At 41.5% G+C, this 17,851-nt stretch overlaps 2 protein-coding genes across 2 annotated transcripts; both read right to left on the bottom strand.

Moving 5' to 3' along the window:
• Window positions 1-304: 304 nt before the first annotated feature.
• On the bottom strand, window positions 305-9,188 carry LOC115387624 (jupiter microtubule associated homolog 1). The gene is made up of 5 exons (XM_030090415.1): window positions 8,984-9,188; window positions 6,484-6,626; window positions 3,323-3,471; window positions 2,808-2,838; window positions 305-848 (listed from the first exon to the last, which is right to left on the bottom strand). Exons 1-5 carry the CDS (start codon window positions 9,037-9,039, stop codon window positions 703-705), a joined length of 525 nt encoding a protein of 174 aa, XP_029946275.1. The 5' UTR covers window positions 9,040-9,188; the 3' UTR covers window positions 305-702.
• A 3,316-nt stretch (window positions 9,189-12,504) lies between these two features.
• Window positions 12,505-17,494, bottom strand: sumo2b (small ubiquitin like modifier 2b). The gene is made up of 4 exons (XM_030090416.1): window positions 17,399-17,494; window positions 15,812-15,943; window positions 13,338-13,409; window positions 12,505-13,062 (listed from the first exon to the last, which is right to left on the bottom strand). The coding sequence occupies exons 1-4, from the start codon at window positions 17,417-17,419 to the stop codon at window positions 13,000-13,002; spliced, it is 288 nt and encodes a 95-aa protein (XP_029946276.1). The 5' UTR covers window positions 17,420-17,494; the 3' UTR covers window positions 12,505-12,999.
• Window positions 17,495-17,851: the final 357 nt, after the last annotated feature.

Genomic DNA, 17,851 nt, shown 5'->3' with positions numbered 1-17,851 from the left:
AAGAAAAAAAAAAAAGCAACATTTCTTGCTCGTGACGTCAAGAGGAGCTCGTGCAGTTTCTCTTTTGACATAATTGGCAGCGTGTACAGCGATTAGTTCTCCTGGGCAGAGCTCCAGGCACAGAGCCTGACTGCTCTCCGCCGTCTTCAGGCTCCATTTTACTGGACACAAGATTCAAGAAGGCCACAGAGCACAGCTGACAAACCAAACAAACAGCCACGAGAATTTCATATGAATCTTTATTGTATTTAGAAATCCACGCATCAAATCTTTTTTATTATTTTTTTTTTCCTTTACCATTTACAACGGGGAAGAATGGGGGACAAGCTAGACGTCATGCCTTTCCCAGCAGGCGCAGTGCACTACAGGATGGGCTGAGATGGACGAGGGCGGGGCGAGATACATAAAGTGCTTTTGTCAACAGTTTTGTTTTTTTTTTATTTAATAGAAAAAAGGATCAAAACAAAAGGCTTACAGGTGGAGCGACGAGACATGAGGGGGTCCGCAGACGTGATGGATGAGTGTGTGTGTGTGTGTGTGTGTGTGTGTGTGTGTGTGTGTGTGTGTGGGAGGGGGGGGGGAGACGGTGAGATGTTGATGAAGAGGGAGAGAGTGGTATGGGTATTTATTTTCCAAAAATAAAAAAGCGCTCGAATGAAAAAAACAAAAAAAAAAGAAAAGTAAAGAAAAAGAAACGCGGTCTCAACCCAGGATGAGGCTGGACTTGCCACCGGGAGGGTTTCTCCGGCCGCCTGAGCCGTTGTTGGCAGCTGCCGACGGGGCGGAGGGCTGCGACGACTCCTTCTGCTCCTGCTCCTCGTGCTCGCCCTCCACGTCATCCGGACACTCTGCAGACACAGCGGCCAGACAAATGGTTACTAAAATAAAAAAACTGACCTTTGGAAATGCAAACACGGAACCTAATAAAAGTCGGACATCAATATTAACCTACAAAGGCAGAGGAAATTAGAGTGAAGTGAATGAAGTGAGTAATTGTTTTCTTTGAAAGTAACTTCAAAAGCCCTGTTGAGCAAAATCAAATGAACAAAAATTCCCTTTTAACAACCAAAGTTTGTTGCATTTGAAGAAATGTGCTCTCTAAACTTTTAATCTGTTCTTGTTAATCATTCAGAGGCAGTGATTCAATTAGATTACAAATTATTACTGTTCAAAGTAGATCAGAATATGAATAAATTGTGAAAATCAGATTTAAGGGTTTGAAGAAGTTTGGCTGCTGCTGGGTGGAAATTCTATTTTCTTCCATTTTTGAGGTGTTAAAGGTTTATTAGTTCTTCCACGGGGTGCGGACCCTTCCTGTTCTCTAATGGACGGCTGGAGAACCACACACTGCTGTAGTAGGCCAGGTGGTTCTCTCCCTTTCAGTAGTTCGATTTCAATTATTTTTTTCCCCCCATTTTTCTGCTGGATCAGATAAATAATTCAGGATGTAAATTTGCCAAACCCGGAAATATTGTAAAAATGAACAGATGATTGAAGCCATGGCTTTGTGCGAAGTACAATGGCGAGGCTGGTGCCAAATAACCACGTGATGATGAGAGGTTTGAAAAAAATACAGCTAATGCTGATAAACAGACTTCGGACTGTCTGTGGCTTTCTCACCGGCCAGCTGTCCCTCGGTTAAGTAGCGTTGTATCGGGGGTTTTGTTTGTTAGATATGTTTTGTCATAACTACAAATTAGTATCTAGCTTTCTGTGAAAAAAAAAAAATCACTAGTTTAGCCTTGAAGTCTTGAGCTATTTTTGGAACTTCCAGAGAAACATACCGCAGATAGCTTTACAGCTGTAGGCCCACATTGAGAAGCGTGGGTTCTGTGGATGTGGGACATGCTGCTGTCAAATTGGAGACAGCTGGACACGTTTTAGCTGCAGCTACAGTCCAGTGAGGTTTAAACAACTGGTCTTAACTACATTTTGACAGACAATTTTAGCTCTGTAGACTGGGCCAAAGTGGTTGAGCTTATTAGAAAATCAGTGCAGGAGCACCGAGCTCCATTCTGTCCATTAGTGCCGGAATTGCTGAAGGATTTGTACAGTGAAGAGGACTTTTAAAGCTTAATATTACAAATGAGGGCAACACTTACAAGCAACTCTGTTAAATTTTATTTTATTAATATATTTTTTCAAAAGGGAAAATGGACACTCAGCTATTTTCTACCTCACATCAGAGCGAGCTGAGAGGCTGCTGCGGTAAGAACTGATTCCACAGACATGTTTGTATCAGAGTGTAAATAATTTGTAGCCCAACGCTCTAAATACATAGAGAACACATTTCAAAGTGTTCGGCTACATTGTAATCAGACTCACAGGACATACAGAAAGTGAGCTTTCATTTAGATTTTTTTTTTTTCAATGAGCCGTGCAGTCAAACCCTCCATTATCCGAGGAGTCTGCCACTCAGTGGCCGACGTGCACCTGGAGGTTAATAAAAAGCTTTTCATACTAAGTGAAGCCTGCCATCAACGAACAGCTGCTCCGCTACGGACCGTCATGACAGGAAGAAACCCACATCAAAGGAGGTTGTGTGGTGTCGGCTTAGAAAGGGAGAACATGTGTACTGTACAGAGGAGAAAAAAAAAAAAAAAAAAAAGTCATGGGATGCCAGAAAAATGAGAGTCGAGACCAGTCAGCAGGATCTGATTCTCCAGAGGAACGGACAGCAGTGACCCGTTTCAGCATGACATGAAGCGTCTCTGACTAATGTAAGTCAGGCACTCCTGTTTAGACACAGAGTGCGACACAGACTTGAAAGGCTTTCTATAAACAGCTGAAGAATTGGAGAGACTCACCATCGTTTGCTGGTTCTTGGCCATTCTCACCCTGCAATAAAAACCAGAATGTCAGATCAACCCGTGAAGCAGATCCTCTGCTGAGCTTTCGGAGCCACAAAGTCTGAATACAAATGAAACATTCCACATTATTTCGAGGATAAGAGCTTCAATATATGCTCCTGTGACACGAGTTGTAACTTCCAGTGAAGGGTTTACAGTCCTTCTGGTGTGTCTCTGGGAGGTAAGCAGTGTTTACCGAGTCAACCCTTCAAGTCCTCGTTTGTTTAAATTGTCCAATTACGAAAGTCTACCTTTGTCAGACAGTGAGAAATAACCGAGTCACTGAATACAAACCACACCCACGCAGGGATTCCAAACATCAGTGGGGGATATTTAACAAACAACATCCTGCGTCAGTTTCTTCCTTCCAGCTCACAGAATTTTCCACTGCACTCTTTGGAATAATTCTTATAATCTACGACTCAGAAACTCTATTTTGGAAACATGAGGGTGTCAGGCGAAGTGACGAGTACCTCTCGTCTCTGGTTCCACACCATGGCGGCTCCAGAGTTGTGGATGGTGGTCAGTTCTGGCTGGGGGTTCTTGGGGAAGAGGAGGGGCTGCTGGCACCGCCTCAGAGGGGCCGAGGGCTCCCCGCACAGGGTTCCTGAGGGTGACCCGGCTGCGGAGGCAAAACAAATAGAGGAAAAACATTTTAGTTATGAGCAGAGAGAAGCTTTATTCACTGTGACTCACAGATTACAAGGAGAAGGGACAAGAAACAACTGATGAAACACGAGGAAAGCTTCAAAGCAGCAGAGTCACCCCATATGGACACTAATCCAATTAGTCACGAAACCACCCTGGGCTTCAGTGTGTCTGACCCACGAGGCGACCCACGCTCGCCACAAAACTCATTGTCTCACTAAGTTGTGTCAAATTAAGAAAAAAAAAAAACAAAAACACTTAGTCCTTCATGAAGGACTGAACTTTCCCATCTGACTGAAAAGACAAAAACACTGAGGAGCAACAGGAAACGTCACCAAATCCGCTTGGGCGTCTGCAACAGACCCAGAAACGCAGTGGAATCATTCCAGGCAGACAACCTGAATGCCAAAACTCACAAAACCCTGCGGTGCCCACAGCCTCCTCTGGCAGAAAGAGCATTAAAACGCCAGCGCCGGCCCGCTGCGGGGTGGCGAGCTGTGCGACCCGAAGCCACATAAGGTAGCGGTTCCAGGCCGGAGGGCTCGGGAGGGGACAGACCGTCTTTGTCATGAGGGGAACAACGGCCTCTGAAGAAGAGTGGGAGTGGCCGCCGCCGTTAATGGAGTGAAGCGATTCAGAACTGCTGAGTATCTCCATCAGTCAACAAGAGCTCCTTTATTACCGCCTCCTCATTTCAGAGTCTGATCAATTCACTGGAGGGGGGACAACAAATATGAAACGGAAGAGGATTAAACGAGATTGATGCATTACACTGTCATCACTGGAATACATAGGCTTCTACTTAACCTTATGGATCTCCTGAGTCCCGGGCATAAAAGCTTGATTCATTTCGGGCCTCGCTGGTCGACCAGCTTTGAGACAGAGAGGGCAATCATGTGGCTGCTGGTAGTCTTGGCTCGCGCTGTTTTTTTTTTTTTTTTTTTTTTTATAAAGTGCTTATCATGTGGCCTGGAGCTGAGAGTGCTTGAACAAACCACCAAGCCCTGGTATCTGAAAACCCTAAAATCCCCACCAAACGACCTGCCAATGATTCAGGTTGAATAACAGCCTGCTGATATGCCAGTACACGCATGATATAGAAACAATCCAGCGGCAAAGCTCGCATGTTCAAATGGAGTTATGGGAGTTGAATTTGAGCAGCACAGTAGTGCGGTTGCCAGTAACATCTCCTTGTGGTTTTTCTTCGTAGGGTTTGCCGTTTCTACCTTGTGCATGTGTCGCTTTTCTCTCTCTATTCCGGTTTCCTCCCTTAGCAAAGAGACAGGCATTTGACGTCTGACGCTAACTCCAAAGCCAAATTCATTGAACCATAAACGCTTTATCTCCAATGTTTGATCACTTAATGCAGTGCAGCTCCACATGCAGGAGAGAGTTTCCCTCAGCAGCCTTTCAACAACAACAACAAAAAAAAATCTCAATTCAGTTGCATTTCCTGTTAGCAGTGATGAATTCTCTATTTTCATCACAATACCACTGAGCCGAAGCAAACATCTTGCATCCTGCTTTCAGAGACACAGCTGCTAACTTTGATTGAGGGTGAAAAGAATTTAATTTGACTTAAATAAAACCTGTGTGCATGTATTACAGCTTTTCATTAAAATTTCAACATAATCATTCAGATAGTAATAATATCCACTGGTTTTAGCTTGAGTTATTACGTTTTCTTACGGATTCTTGTTTCATTGCGGCATTCAAACAGTTAACACCACAAGGATATTTTCTCCGTCTCTAATTTGGAAAAAGCCTCAAGATAAAACTCTTCCAGGCTGAAGGCTTTTAACAGTGTAGCTCATAGAGATAAAAATGTTTACACTGACATACTTTAGAAGAGAAACAAAGTCGTTCGTATTGGTTGAGACATGCCTAAAGCACACAAAAGGTGTATTTGACCATTTAAAGACGAGCCAACACACAGTTGCTTGCCAACGAAAACAAACCTGTTCATCCGCAGTCGGAGTTCATACACAGGCCACACGCAGAGCACAATACTTTCAACGCACAATAAAAGCTGGTGGTGAAACTAATATCCTTATCCAGTCATATCAGACAAAGTGGGACAGCTATGAGAAGCTTCCCTGCACCTGACCCGGACCCAAGTGAAACAATGCAGGCAGGAAAAGGCTTTAGCTGTAAGCAGCTGCTGGCTGCAGAAGGTCACAGGCTGAAAACACTGATTCAGGCCAAATTCTTCATTGTTCACACATTCAGAAAACTTGATGCACCATGTAAACAGTTTGGTATGAAGTGGTTAGACTGCACATGTGATGCCTGGCCTGAGGTTTTTATTTTTCTTTTTTGCAGAATTTCACACACTTTGAAGATTGTATAAAAATGAAATGATATGAGAAAGCTAAAAGTTTGTAAAGCTTTGCCTGCATTATGGTAATGATAGTTAAAAATTCACTCCAGCCATACGCTTCAAGTGACCTTGAACTGTCAGAACCATTAACAGGCTTCGTGCCCCCTGCTGAATTTGCCCGATTCCTTTTGTGCACTCAAAATAAAACCTCCCCCGTGCCTGTTCAGGGCCTTACATTGCACCAATTGACACATTACTTTATTGACCTATTTCTATGTGTTGAGAACTGATCTGCCATTTAACAAAGCTGGGCTTCAAATTACCCTTCTCCTGGGACTCTGGGGTTTTTTGGCTTTTGCACTTGTGGGATATAGTTTCTGTAAACCCACATGGAAAAATCTAAATAACACTCCACTTTGCATCTTTTCCAGACTCAAGTCTGAGGATTTAATTCCACAACGCTATTTGCTTAGTTCAGGCTTGTAGAAGATTGAAACTGCCCTGAAATGTGTGTTAATACAGTCTGCTTGACGCAAAATCCAAACCACAGTTAATTATATGTTGTAAATCCAAACCAGACAGCTTTGATTTATTAAGACCTGATAATGCCACACAAGGGTGGAGGGAGACGACAAAAGTTAATAAATGAGCACTAGATGGAGTTACCAGGTGGGTTGTTCCTTCGATGAGCATGGGGGTCGTCGGGTTCTGCAAAGATAGCCGATGCCATCTTGTTCTTGCGTTGGGGAGTTGTGTTTTCATCCGTGCCAAGAGAGAAGTTGGAATCCCCACCTGGCGGTCGCAGTACCCTACAAAGTAACCAATGACAGGTTATGATCGTCAGCTGACTGACACCTAGATCACTGTACCTCCCATTCCCCTCTGTTCACCCTAAACTGAAACACAAGGCCTTCACAGCACACGCCAATAATTAACAGCACAGAGCTAAAACAGTGGGGGGAAAAAAATCAATAGTGAGATACAACAGGATAATTCCTGTCTTCTTACTTCTCCACCCTGATAATTTCAAACACATACCACACACATTACACACAGAAGACACCAGCAAGGTCTTCACTCTTTAAGCCCCGGCTGTCAGCCTGTCAGACAGACAGTCACAATCTCTGCCCTGCAGCTGACTCCAGTCGCATATAATCACAGAGTTAGCTGGCTAGCTGCTGCCTCTCCTCAGCAGCGGATTCCTTTGCAGTGACACACAAGGGGCTGGTGTCCGGTTCTAATCGAAACGCTATTCCACAATCAGGTGAATGAATCGGATTCGATACTCATTCTGGGTTGAGTTTTTACACAGCAAAGGTAAATGGTGCGAAGTTAACGGTTAAAATAGGTCATCTGAGATTCAGACTGTTCTAGAAGACTAAAGAAAGACTGCATGCAAGCCAGTGCGTGAAAAACAAAAGCCCACTTTCTACCGACATTCCTTCCACCACGAGCCGAACAAAAGACACACAGTAATGAGTGGGGAAGCCCTTTTCCTTGCTGTGTTGAAGGACAGTTGGGGTGGATGGCAGACGCTGATGTGTTAGCAGGGCCACCGCCGGACCCCTCCCTCTTTTTTTCCAGCAAGCTCTCCTCCCTACACAGCCACCAGCTGACACACTGAGCAGCTGTCCAGGAGCCAGGCGGGCAGATGGGAGTCAAAAAAGCAACACTACAAAAAAAGCAACCAAGGAAGAAAAACCCACGCTGCATGGACGGCGTCGACGTCAAATTTCTCAATCGATGCTGGTGTGCACAGCAGTGTGTGTCACACACTTGGCTGTGACAGTAATGCCTAAACCAGACTTCACCTCCCGGCCAGCGAGGATGATCTCATGCTTTCCACATGGATTGTGATGTGGGGGGAAAGCTTTTAGCTGACTGGCAGCAGACCCCACCCTAGAATCAAACTACAAATAAGCTCAATAAAATAGCACCACTGTTTTGGGAACTGGAGGGCTCTTTTGGACAGGTGAAGATGAGGTGGACACAGCTGAGCAGCTCTGAAAGATGACATGTGTGATAAGACAGGGTCAGGGGCCTCTGATGGCCTACTAAGATTTTTAGCCTGATTCTGTGGGAGTTGCTGCTCGGTGAGGATCTCTCTGGTCAGGCAGCAGCAGAAAATGACGAGCAGGCCGTAAAAGGGGCTTTAAGGAGCAAAAGCTAAGAGCTAAGGAAAGATTTACACAGGCTTAGCTCACAGCCCCCACCCAAGCCCCTGCATCATCCCAAAACAGCATGATGACTGACCGACATTTGACTTGCTCACTTGCTTGACTTGCTCACTCAGCAGCGACTAACGAGTCTCACTCCAATCCAGCTGTGCACACCCTTTAAAACACTAGAGCAGACATAAATTAAAGGATATTTTTCATTACAAAACGGGGGGAAGGAATCAGGAATGCATCCAGGCGATACGCATCACTTACAGGAAAAGGAGTGCATGCTTGGATGATGACTCTGTAGGTGTTTGGTCACTTGAAGTAATGACTAACCACGCAATGTGCTCAACAAACAGGACCGATCTGCCATCTGAAACCACATTAAGTGAGTTTTTCCCCCCCTTTCTTTCTAAAGCTAAGCTCGACCAGGCCAAACAATGAACCAACTCCAGAGATAATGACATACACAGACCAGAGTCTGGTCTGGGATCTTTCCTGTGATCAGCCACATGCACAAGCAAGTTCAATGCTCTTACATTAATGCAAAGAATGTTGCTAACAAATTACAGCTGTGGATAAGTTGTGAATCAAGCTCTAAAAAAAAAGTTGTGACTCGACAAAATCCAGAAGGGGGGCTGATTATCTGCACCTTGGAAAGAAGGAAAAATATTTAAAAAGATGAGGAAAGAGATCCCAGCAGACACTTCTTTCTCTGCTTTTTAAACACAACCAGTCGAAACCCAGACAGGCTAACCTCAGTAACCCAGTGTCGCTAAAGGGAATGGTGCATCAGACAGCCAATAAGATTAACTCAATTAGCAAGACTATGTGACAGTTTAGCTAAATCCAGAAAAATCCCTCTCCAACCAGCAGCGGGATACTGTTAGTTAGCACGCTGAAGCAGAAAAGAGGCGTCTGCTAGCAGAAAGGCTCGTCCGCATCTCTCTTCTTTTGTTCCTCCAAAGAAGAAACGTCTTCTGCTCCTTTTTTTCTGCTTTTACCTGGAACTGCTCTTAGCACCAGGGTCCATTCCTTGAAAGGTGGTTGTCGTCGTCATCTTCTGGGAGAACTTGGCTGTCTTGGCAGCAACAGTCAGTGAAAAACTAATATGTTACAAAAAAAAAAGAAAAGAATCCTCCTCCTTGCCCGCAGGGATGCGACGGGATGTCGACTCCACCCGACACTGAAAAACATATCGAAGAGCAGATCCGCTGGTTCTGCGGTGCCAGCCCACCAGACCCAGCCCACCAGCATTAGAAGCGCTCCGATTGGACAGAATGCCGCAGAACTCTCCTCTGATTGGACAGAAAGATCCGGAACTCTTCTCGGATTGGACGGAACCTCAGCAGTGGAAGCTCTTGTTGGTGGCAGCTCTGAGATTCATGCCAGTGATCAGAGTCCACATCCCCAGGGCGTCTTTTCTGCCTTCTAATTCATCTGCATCGATCACAACAGTCTGCATAATGTTTTAAACTGCAATGCAAAGCTGTGGGGTTTTCACCTGTATTTCAAAAGCTATTGGATAACTTTTAAATTAATTACTAAAATTAGCTAATTATTTTTTATTGTGCTTCAAAACACTTTAAAATGTGAAAATGATTTGAAACACGTGTTTAGCAAAGGAAAATTAAAATACATCTTCATAAAAGTTGAAACATAGATCAGTTTCTTAAGTTTAAAATGTTAATGCCTATTATAAACAACATTTTTTAAAAAATGTGGGAATTGGCTCAATATTAAAGACTAACAGATATACCAATGACATTTTTGCCCTGAGGCAACAACACCAACCACTACTGCACTTCGTGTCCTTATGTTTATTATAAACTAGCAAGAAAAAAAAAATGTTAACAGGAAAAAGATTAAAGAGTGAAACAGGAACAGTTGTCCTGCTGGGACACCCCTATCAATGGGACACCCTACAGTTTATATGTCACGAATCATTAAATGTTTCTCAACCCAACATTGCAAAGAACTCAAGGATGTTAACACACACAAGTCACAGAAAATTACACAGTATCTGATGAATTTTGCACACAGAGCTGCTCTAAAAATCAGCATTGGAAGAGAGTGATCTTTGGGTTCTCATCCATTCATCTCAAAGGCCTATTTTTGGGAACACCCATGCATGTACAGAAAGTGTCAGCCACTTCACCTCTTTGGGTCGGCAGCACCGGATTAGACAGCTGTGAAGGAAAAGTATTGACTGATGAAAACAGACCACTGCGGCACGAATGTGACTGAGACTGTGACTCAAAAAAAAAAAAGAAGAAGAAAGAAACCATGAATAAAGAAGACCCAGATATCGTGTTCATTTAAGATTAAGAGAAAAGGGGTTCTGTGGCTCACAACACCATTTTTCCCTTCAAGACAATTTTTAGAAGGATCACTGAAAAACCAACAAGAGTGTTGGAATTAAGGTGCATCATTATGTGGCATTTACAACTTGAACATTTTCACCATTACACCAAAAAAAAAAAAAAAAAAAAAAAAAACAGAGAGAGAAAGAGAAAAGTGAGTCATTGATGCAACAATGAGTAATTGTAGTTGAGGTAAGTAAACACTGAAACCCAAAGCTGAGCTTCAGATGGCATCAATGCCCATGAAGCAGTTGAAACTCTCATTTGAAAAAAGCTTTATTTCGAGGGTGTGGTAGTGAAATATGGTAAAGGCTGCAGAAATCGTGCAAGGCCAACATTAACGTGCTTAAGAACCACCATGTCAGATCAGATTTCAAAGTGTATATAAAAGTGGCATGAGACAAAAGACAGGACACACCTGTGACGGGCTGAAAGTGTATATCCCTGAAAACAGTGTTGTTGAAATTCACCTGAATGTGCATCATTAGAAAAAAAATATATAAAAGCATTGGCATTTGGTGTTTTCTCTGCAGATTCATTTGCTAAATGTATGATTTTGAATTCCTTTTTTCCTGTCTGCATTGCATTGCATTGTCCATTTGAGGTGTTTTGATTGGCGACTGGCCTATAGGAGGCGCTTGGATGCCTCCCCACCAATCACCATATTAGCTTGAATAAGACATAAAAAAATAAAAATGAAACATTAAATTACAAGTATTACGAAATACATTATAACTAATTTTAGACAAGAAAAATCATGATATGAAAAACAGAGTTGGCTAGCTGGAGTGATAGATAATGACAATACCTCTGTATTTAACTGAACTTCAAAAACTGCACAGAACAAACTACTGGACTGTATGTTGTCTGTTGCAAGGGAAAAGATTATTACTGAAGCCCAAAGCAGTTTTTTTAATCAATCCAGACTCAACTTGTGATTGTGCTGTCATATACTGAGACAAAAACAATGTACAGAAAAGATGTTTGAGTTCATCCCTCTGCAGTCAGGTACAGCTGAATCTATTGCTGATTCACTTTAAGCATCTTGCTGCTGGGGTGATACTGCAGCTGTTCAGAGGAAAACACAAGATCAGGACCCAAATGTTCACTATATCAACTGCTATACACACCAGCTCAACCTGATCCTGCAGCAGGCCTCCTCTCACATCTCCAAGGTGAGAAGAAGCAGGAGCCTTCACTACGCTGCGGGAAAATCAGAGTTTTAAATTCTTCCAGGAACTTTTTCACCACATTATGTCACCTTTTCTATCCCAAGCTCCAAAAAAAGAACAAATTCAGTCCACATGAAACGTCCAGCAGTTTGAGCAGGACATACAAAAGTTCATGTAATTGTATTTTTGTTGAAAATGTGATTTTGATTTGCTTCCTCTTTCATCATTACCTACTTAATAAATTCCATGCTCTTCGCAGAAACTCTCTCCATATATCTGGTGATTAAAGACACTCAGTCCAGAGGACCGTGAGAGGACTGTAGAAGAGGTGTGTTACAGAAGTCAGCTCCAGTCCATAGGAGGGAAGTAAGTATATTAATGCACTTAATGTTACACTGCTCAGATACATCAGATTGTTCTGGAGAATTTCAAGTCATTGAAAATAGTTTTTCTTTGGAGGTCTTCATCTGTCATATTCTACAGATTTTAGAAACCTGTTTCACAGATCCACACAAAAGTAACACCTGTATTTTTTCATGTAGTTTTGCAGCCCTATTATGTGATATTGGCAGTAAAATATCTGAAGTCCTTTATTTCTAAGTGGGAGCACTGCTTGTTGGTAACATGTAGGTGATGTTGGTGAAATGTTCATAACTACATGTATTTTTTATTCGTTCATTTTCTCTCTGCAGGTATAGAGTGTGTTTTTTGTTTTTGCAGAACTTAGATATGTTGTTTAGATGTGACCAATAGAAATGTATTCCTCCAAATTGGCTAAGAAAATTATGTAAAAACAAACAAAATAAGTGAATGTTTGGAAAAAGACAATAGTTTTATTTTAACAGGCATCTTAATAGACAATACAGATGTTTATTTAACAGAAACATCTTTTCAGGCTTCCCAAAACTTGAAGTGGCGTATTAAAATGATTAATCAAAACTTTCTTCTACACATCCAATACCATATAAAAAGAATGTATAAAATCAAACATTTTTCTGAGCATAGCAGAATTCAGATGACGACCCAGTTCCGTTCAAAAAGTGGGCATGCGGTTCACTACGTGCTCGCCTGTCCCAAAATTGTACACTTTAAGAACGGTGCTGCTGGACACTGAACAAGCCTAGACAGAGAATATGCGATGAGCAAAGTCAGCTTAAATAAGTCTTACCAGTCCTAACTGTCGGCTTCTTTATGACAAAAACCTCAAAACTGAGCGGGGAAGTCCTTAAACATTGACTAGAATAACAACATGAAAAAACAAAACCTGAAGTCAGAGGGATCTCCATGTGGTTTATGTACAAAGACAGAAAAGTAACAGGGGAGAGAATGACAGAACTGTACAGCAGTTTTGTGTCGCAGAGAAATGGAATCTTATCCTGACTGGAATTCTGTTGAGACAGACCGACAGACGAGTTGTGAGGAAGCAGCCGCCGTGTGTCGCAGGCCGGGGGTCGCTTGTGTTGAGGTGGAGAACGGTCATGTTGATTAAATCAGGCCTCCCGTCTGCTGCTGAAACACGTCGATTGTGTCCTCATCCTCCATTTCCAACTGTTAACAGAAAACACGTAAAGGTCACTTTTCTTTTTCAGTACATGCTGTGGGACAACATGGGATATAGCAGCCTTTTCATCACTTTTAGCTGAATAATTCACTTTACTATATGACATATTCTGAATACAGGTCATTTACATTACAGAAATGTCAAATAAATGTTCTGCATGGAAACAATCAAAGATCTTAGAATCAAAAGTTTCTGATGATTGAAGCCAAAAACACACTTATTTAAATTCCAAATTAGTGTTGCGGAGCGGTTCCACACTTACCTGTGCGGGTGTGTCTGTCTCATTTATTGGCTGGCCATCAAATCTGAACCTGATTTGTCTCATCGACAGTCCCTGGAAAGACACAAATGGTTGTTGTCAATCATCAGCAATGACAACGTCCTGGAAGAGTTCACAGCTTTTCATACACTTATAAATAAGTGTTTCTCAGCTTGACTTGTGAGTCTACTAATTCCAACACAAGATGAACACACAGGGACAGATTTAGGAAAAGTTAAAAACCTAAGTAGACAGATATTATTTAGTTATTGCTATTAAATGAATACATCTATAGGCACATGAAACTCAAAGCACTTTGGTTTCAAGGAGACACACACAAAAATGTGCCTTGCTTCAGATATAACTGCTGAAATCTGAGAGCTGTAGAAAAATAATATGTCTTTCAGTTGAATAATGAAGAACATCTGCTTCTCTCTGTATGTTTTAAAATGAGCTGCACGACAAGGCATCCGGTACCTCAGTGGTGGGCCGAGGAACAGACAATATCAGGTTTCTTGTCTTCCACAGGGTTGAATCCTTATTTGACTTTTAAATACGAAACAATGCCAAATATCAACTTTCACTAGATATATTCCTTTGTACTTTTTGTACATTTAAAACTAGCATCAAACCTTTTAGGACTGTTTTGTAAACATGCAACCATGGCTGGAGTCAATAAGAATGAAAATGGCACCTGACCAGAATAAGTCCTGAGACGATACTGACATTCCTGCATATTATCAAAGCAAACAGCCTAACAAAAGTCATCTTTATGAGTGAATTAATTTAAAAAGAAAATACAGAACAAAAGATCACAGTGCTGTAACTGAGGTAACATCTCAGATCTGTACAGATAACAAAGGCTAGTTGTAAATATGTGGCTTTTCTGATGAACGACTGAGAGAAGATGAGCAGTGACTGCATTTGGGCAGGAAGAGGAAAGCTGGACCACAGCCAGCCAACAAAAACTCTCTCAGGAAAGAAATGACTGAAAACATAACCATGATGAATTACTGTGTAATAAGGGCCATCTGGTTTTTATTTCATGTTTGACCTGCTGTACCTTTCCATGCTTTGCATTAGATGTGTCTGATAGACGTGACTGCAGTATTTAGACCTCAAGAAGGCCTTTGATTCTCCAACATACCTCACTGCAGCTTATCTAAATACCTAAAGTCAAATAAATATATGCATTTTCAATAATGTACATATTATCTGATATAAACAGCATCAACATGTTACTAATTAAAGGCTGTTAACTGTGAATGTTCAATATGAAGAGCTGCAAAAACAAAAAATACCAGAGCTGGTCAGGATTTTACTCTTTTCACTGAAACAAGTTCACATTCTAAATTTGTTTTTTCCTCAAGTAATTTCCAAAAACATTTCCAGATGATTTTAAAGCCACAGAATCCAGCAAGTCATTTCCTAATCCAGCTGTGTATACTAAATTGAGGTATAAAAATGTTCTAAATAAAGATTAAACTCCACAGATTTTGTCATTCCAAAAATATTCAGTTTTATGTTGTTTTAATAAGAGCTGTTTTAAGGACAGGAAAACTTTGGAGTAATTAACTTTAATGACAACGTGTCAGTTCTCAGGCCATGGCTCACTGAGCTTACTGGGACAATGAGTCTCTCTTTCAAAACAGACACTTTGAAAAATGCTGTATATGAGAAAAAGTATAATGTCTGCACAACATATTGCTGAGGGCACAAAAAGTCTAAATTAGGCTTTGGACCTCACAACTTGACTGTCTGTCACACTTTCTCACTGCAAATAGCACCAAGTGTTTCTCAATGCAGCAGATGAAGTTGCATGCAGAAATTTAAAGTTAGACTCATCAACTAAGTTTAAAAGAAAACAAAAAACCTACAACACATACTATTGTTATTTCTGCCATATCATCGATGGAGGCAACACCCAGTACATGTTAATGAAGTATGACACCGTTTCCTGAATACACTGCCTGTACACATACAAAGAAAAAAAAAAAACAAGAAAACCTCTAGTTATTAAGTAGATGATAGGACAAAATCGAGAGAAACATGCAAATTTTGCACAATATACCTGTTAAATGATGCCTTCAATGGAACAATTATTAGTCACACATGGCTTTATGAAGAGTCAAACCAGCGTGCATGTCATGTCCAAAAGACACAAAGATTGTTTAATTATAAATATACATATTTTGGAATGAAAACTGCTTATTGATTAGACATTACATCGAGTGCATGTGAAAAGTGGAGAACACAGATGGGCAAATAGTCAATGGTGTTCATTAGGTGATACAATAAGTCGAAGGGGTGCATATGGTGCAAGCTACAATGTAATAAAGTAAATGAGTGACTTCTTAAAGCAGTCTTGAATAGTTTGTTCATTGTACAGTAACTGAAAGGCTGTTATTCAATACAGTTTGGAAACCAACATTACTGTTAATGCTTGCAGCATAAAGCAGTGACTAAAGCGTGCACACCTGTCTCTCGCAGTAGGCCTTCATGAGTTTGATGAGCGGTGTGTGTCTTTTGATCTTGAACTGGACGACAGATCCATCCTGACCTGCAACCTTCAGGTTTATGTGTTCGTTGTTTTCCGTCTTCACTCCTTCCTGAGGGAAAAAAAAAATCCCAAATCATCACAAACTTTCAATAAAACTGGATGGTTTATCCACAGAAAAGTCTTCAATATGAGTTTTACGCATGACTTATTCATGTCATCCCACCATTCTAGTGTTTTTAGCACTGACTGCTGCTTTAGACAAGGTTTACTACAAAATTCTTTTAGACCACCTGAGGGACTGTGTGGGTGTCAGAAGGACCGCCGGGGAGTGGTTCAGGTCCTACCTGTTAGAGAGGTCAGGCTGGGGGACTCCATTTTGTCCTTTACCCCACTTCACTTCATCCCCCACAGGGATCTATCATTTTTATTTATATCTCCTCCCACTCGGAGCGATTTTTCAGACATGGAAAGTCTTATCTTCAAGCCAGTGACTGCCAGATTTACATGCCAATCTCGAAGAACAGCCACTGCCCCCGACGCCCCATTTCAACTGTCTATGTGATGTAAAGGCTTAGTTAACCTAATCTCTTTGAAACTCAATGGGGAAAAAACAAAGGTTACGGTGTTTGACAGTGCTCTCATTGACTTATGACCCCTCACATATCATGTCCTCAAGTCACCAGCCTTGGAACCACCATAGAAACCTTTTTTAAAATTTAAAAAACAGATAAGAAACATTTTAAAATCCTGTTTTAATCATCTTTGTCTTTGATCAAAACTGAAACTTTTTTTTTTTTTTAATAGTTGAACCTTTTTGAACAGGTCATTCATTGCCTATTTATTTTACAAGTTTTATCTGTTTTATTTTATTGTTTTGATAGCATCATTTTTTATTATTACTAATTGCTTATAATTTATAGACATTTTTGCTGTTTTTATGCACAGCATTTTGGAGACGTTTTTGTTGTTTAGATATGCTTTACAAATAAAGTGAATTGGATATTAGCTCTGTACTCAGATAACAAAACTGTACATTACAAACCAATTTCTTAAAAATGCATAAAACCTTTAAAAAGCTTAAAAAAAGGTACCAATAACTTCAAAAAGAAAAGTGCTTTGAATGCAATCACATGAATAAAATGCTAATGCATAATTTTTCTGCAGTTTTTAATGTTTACATTTCAGTCATTGCAAAATCACTGCATGCCATGGATTGATATCAACACAGAGATAATTTACATTAAATGACAAAGCTGTGGTTTTCGAGAATCAAACCCTTGAATTCTCGTATAAAATAAAAGAACGGGGATGCAAAAGGTTCCACACAGGCTGCTGGATGGAGGCATGCACGGAGGAGGACACCAGCTGGTTGGAAAGCGATGTGCGCGCCTGCTTGTGCGCGTTCACAAACCTTCCGGTCTCTCAAACCAGTAGTTGAATTCTAGCTCGCAACTTTGAAAAGGCTTAACCACAACATGCACAAATGCCCACTTTCTCTCGGTGCTACTATGTTATGAATGCAGTGAAAAAAAGAGTCATTTTAATCCACTGTGGAGAGGCTCACCTTTGGTTTTTCATCAGCCATGGTCACTCTTTTGGCGCTTCTCTACACTGCCACACAAAGAATACGAGTGCGCGCACGTACTCGTTCGTGTTTAAATTATTGGGACCCGACGTGCGCGGCCACGCCTGCGTGCGCGTCCACCACAACGGGCGTTGAATGGCTGCGGGTGGTCACGTGGGTGAAAGCGCAGTCTGGACATGGGCGGGAGATTCCCGATGCGCGCGAAAGAGACACTCATGGGCACATGCACGCGCACGGCGATGTTTTTGCCTTTTGTTTTCAGAGTTTTGGGGAAATCACTGCACGGTAACACTCTTTATGACGCTGCAGTTAAAGCCCCAGAGCTAAAGCCTTCATTCAGCACCTGTGTTGCTCTCAACTCCTCCTACAAATGATCCAGCGTGTAGTTTTTGTTTTGCTTTCCAGCTTAACCCTTTAGTTCCCAGCGGCCAT

Source organism: Salarias fasciatus, chromosome 4 (assembly GCF_902148845.1).
Source record: "Salarias fasciatus chromosome 4, fSalaFa1.1, whole genome shotgun sequence".
Classification (NCBI taxonomy): domain Eukaryota; kingdom Metazoa; phylum Chordata; class Actinopteri; order Blenniiformes; family Blenniidae; genus Salarias; species Salarias fasciatus.
The sequence above is the reverse complement of the archived record's forward strand: the minus strand, read 5'-3'. Positions and strand labels throughout refer to the sequence as shown.

What these genes read in the sequence shown, in the direction of transcription:
- sumo2b (XM_030090416.1), bottom strand. Translation starts at nt 17,419, where the DNA reads ATGGCTGATGAAAAACCAAAG. An exon ending in TGGCTGATGAAAAACCAAAG is followed by an intron (nt 15,944 to 17,398) that starts GTGAGCCTCTCC and finishes TTTTTCCCTCAG; the next exon opens with GAAGGAGTGAAGACGGAAAA. An exon ending in AGACAGACACACCCGCACAG is followed by an intron (nt 13,063 to 13,337) that starts GTAAGTGTGGAA and finishes TTCTGTTAACAG; the next exon opens with TTGGAAATGGAGGATGAGGA.
- LOC115387624 (XM_030090415.1), bottom strand. Translation starts at nt 9,039, where the DNA reads ATGACGACGACAACCACCTTTCAAGGAATGGACCCTGGTGCTAAGAGC. An exon ending in GGTGCTAAGAGCAGTTCCAG is followed by an intron (nt 6,627 to 8,983) that starts GTAAAAGCAGAA and finishes GTTACTTTGTAG; the next exon opens with GGTACTGCGACCGCCAGGTG. An exon ending in TCGAAGGAACAACCCACCTG is followed by an intron (nt 3,472 to 6,483) that starts GTAACTCCATCT and finishes TTGCCTCCGCAG; the next exon opens with CCGGGTCACCCTCAGGAACC.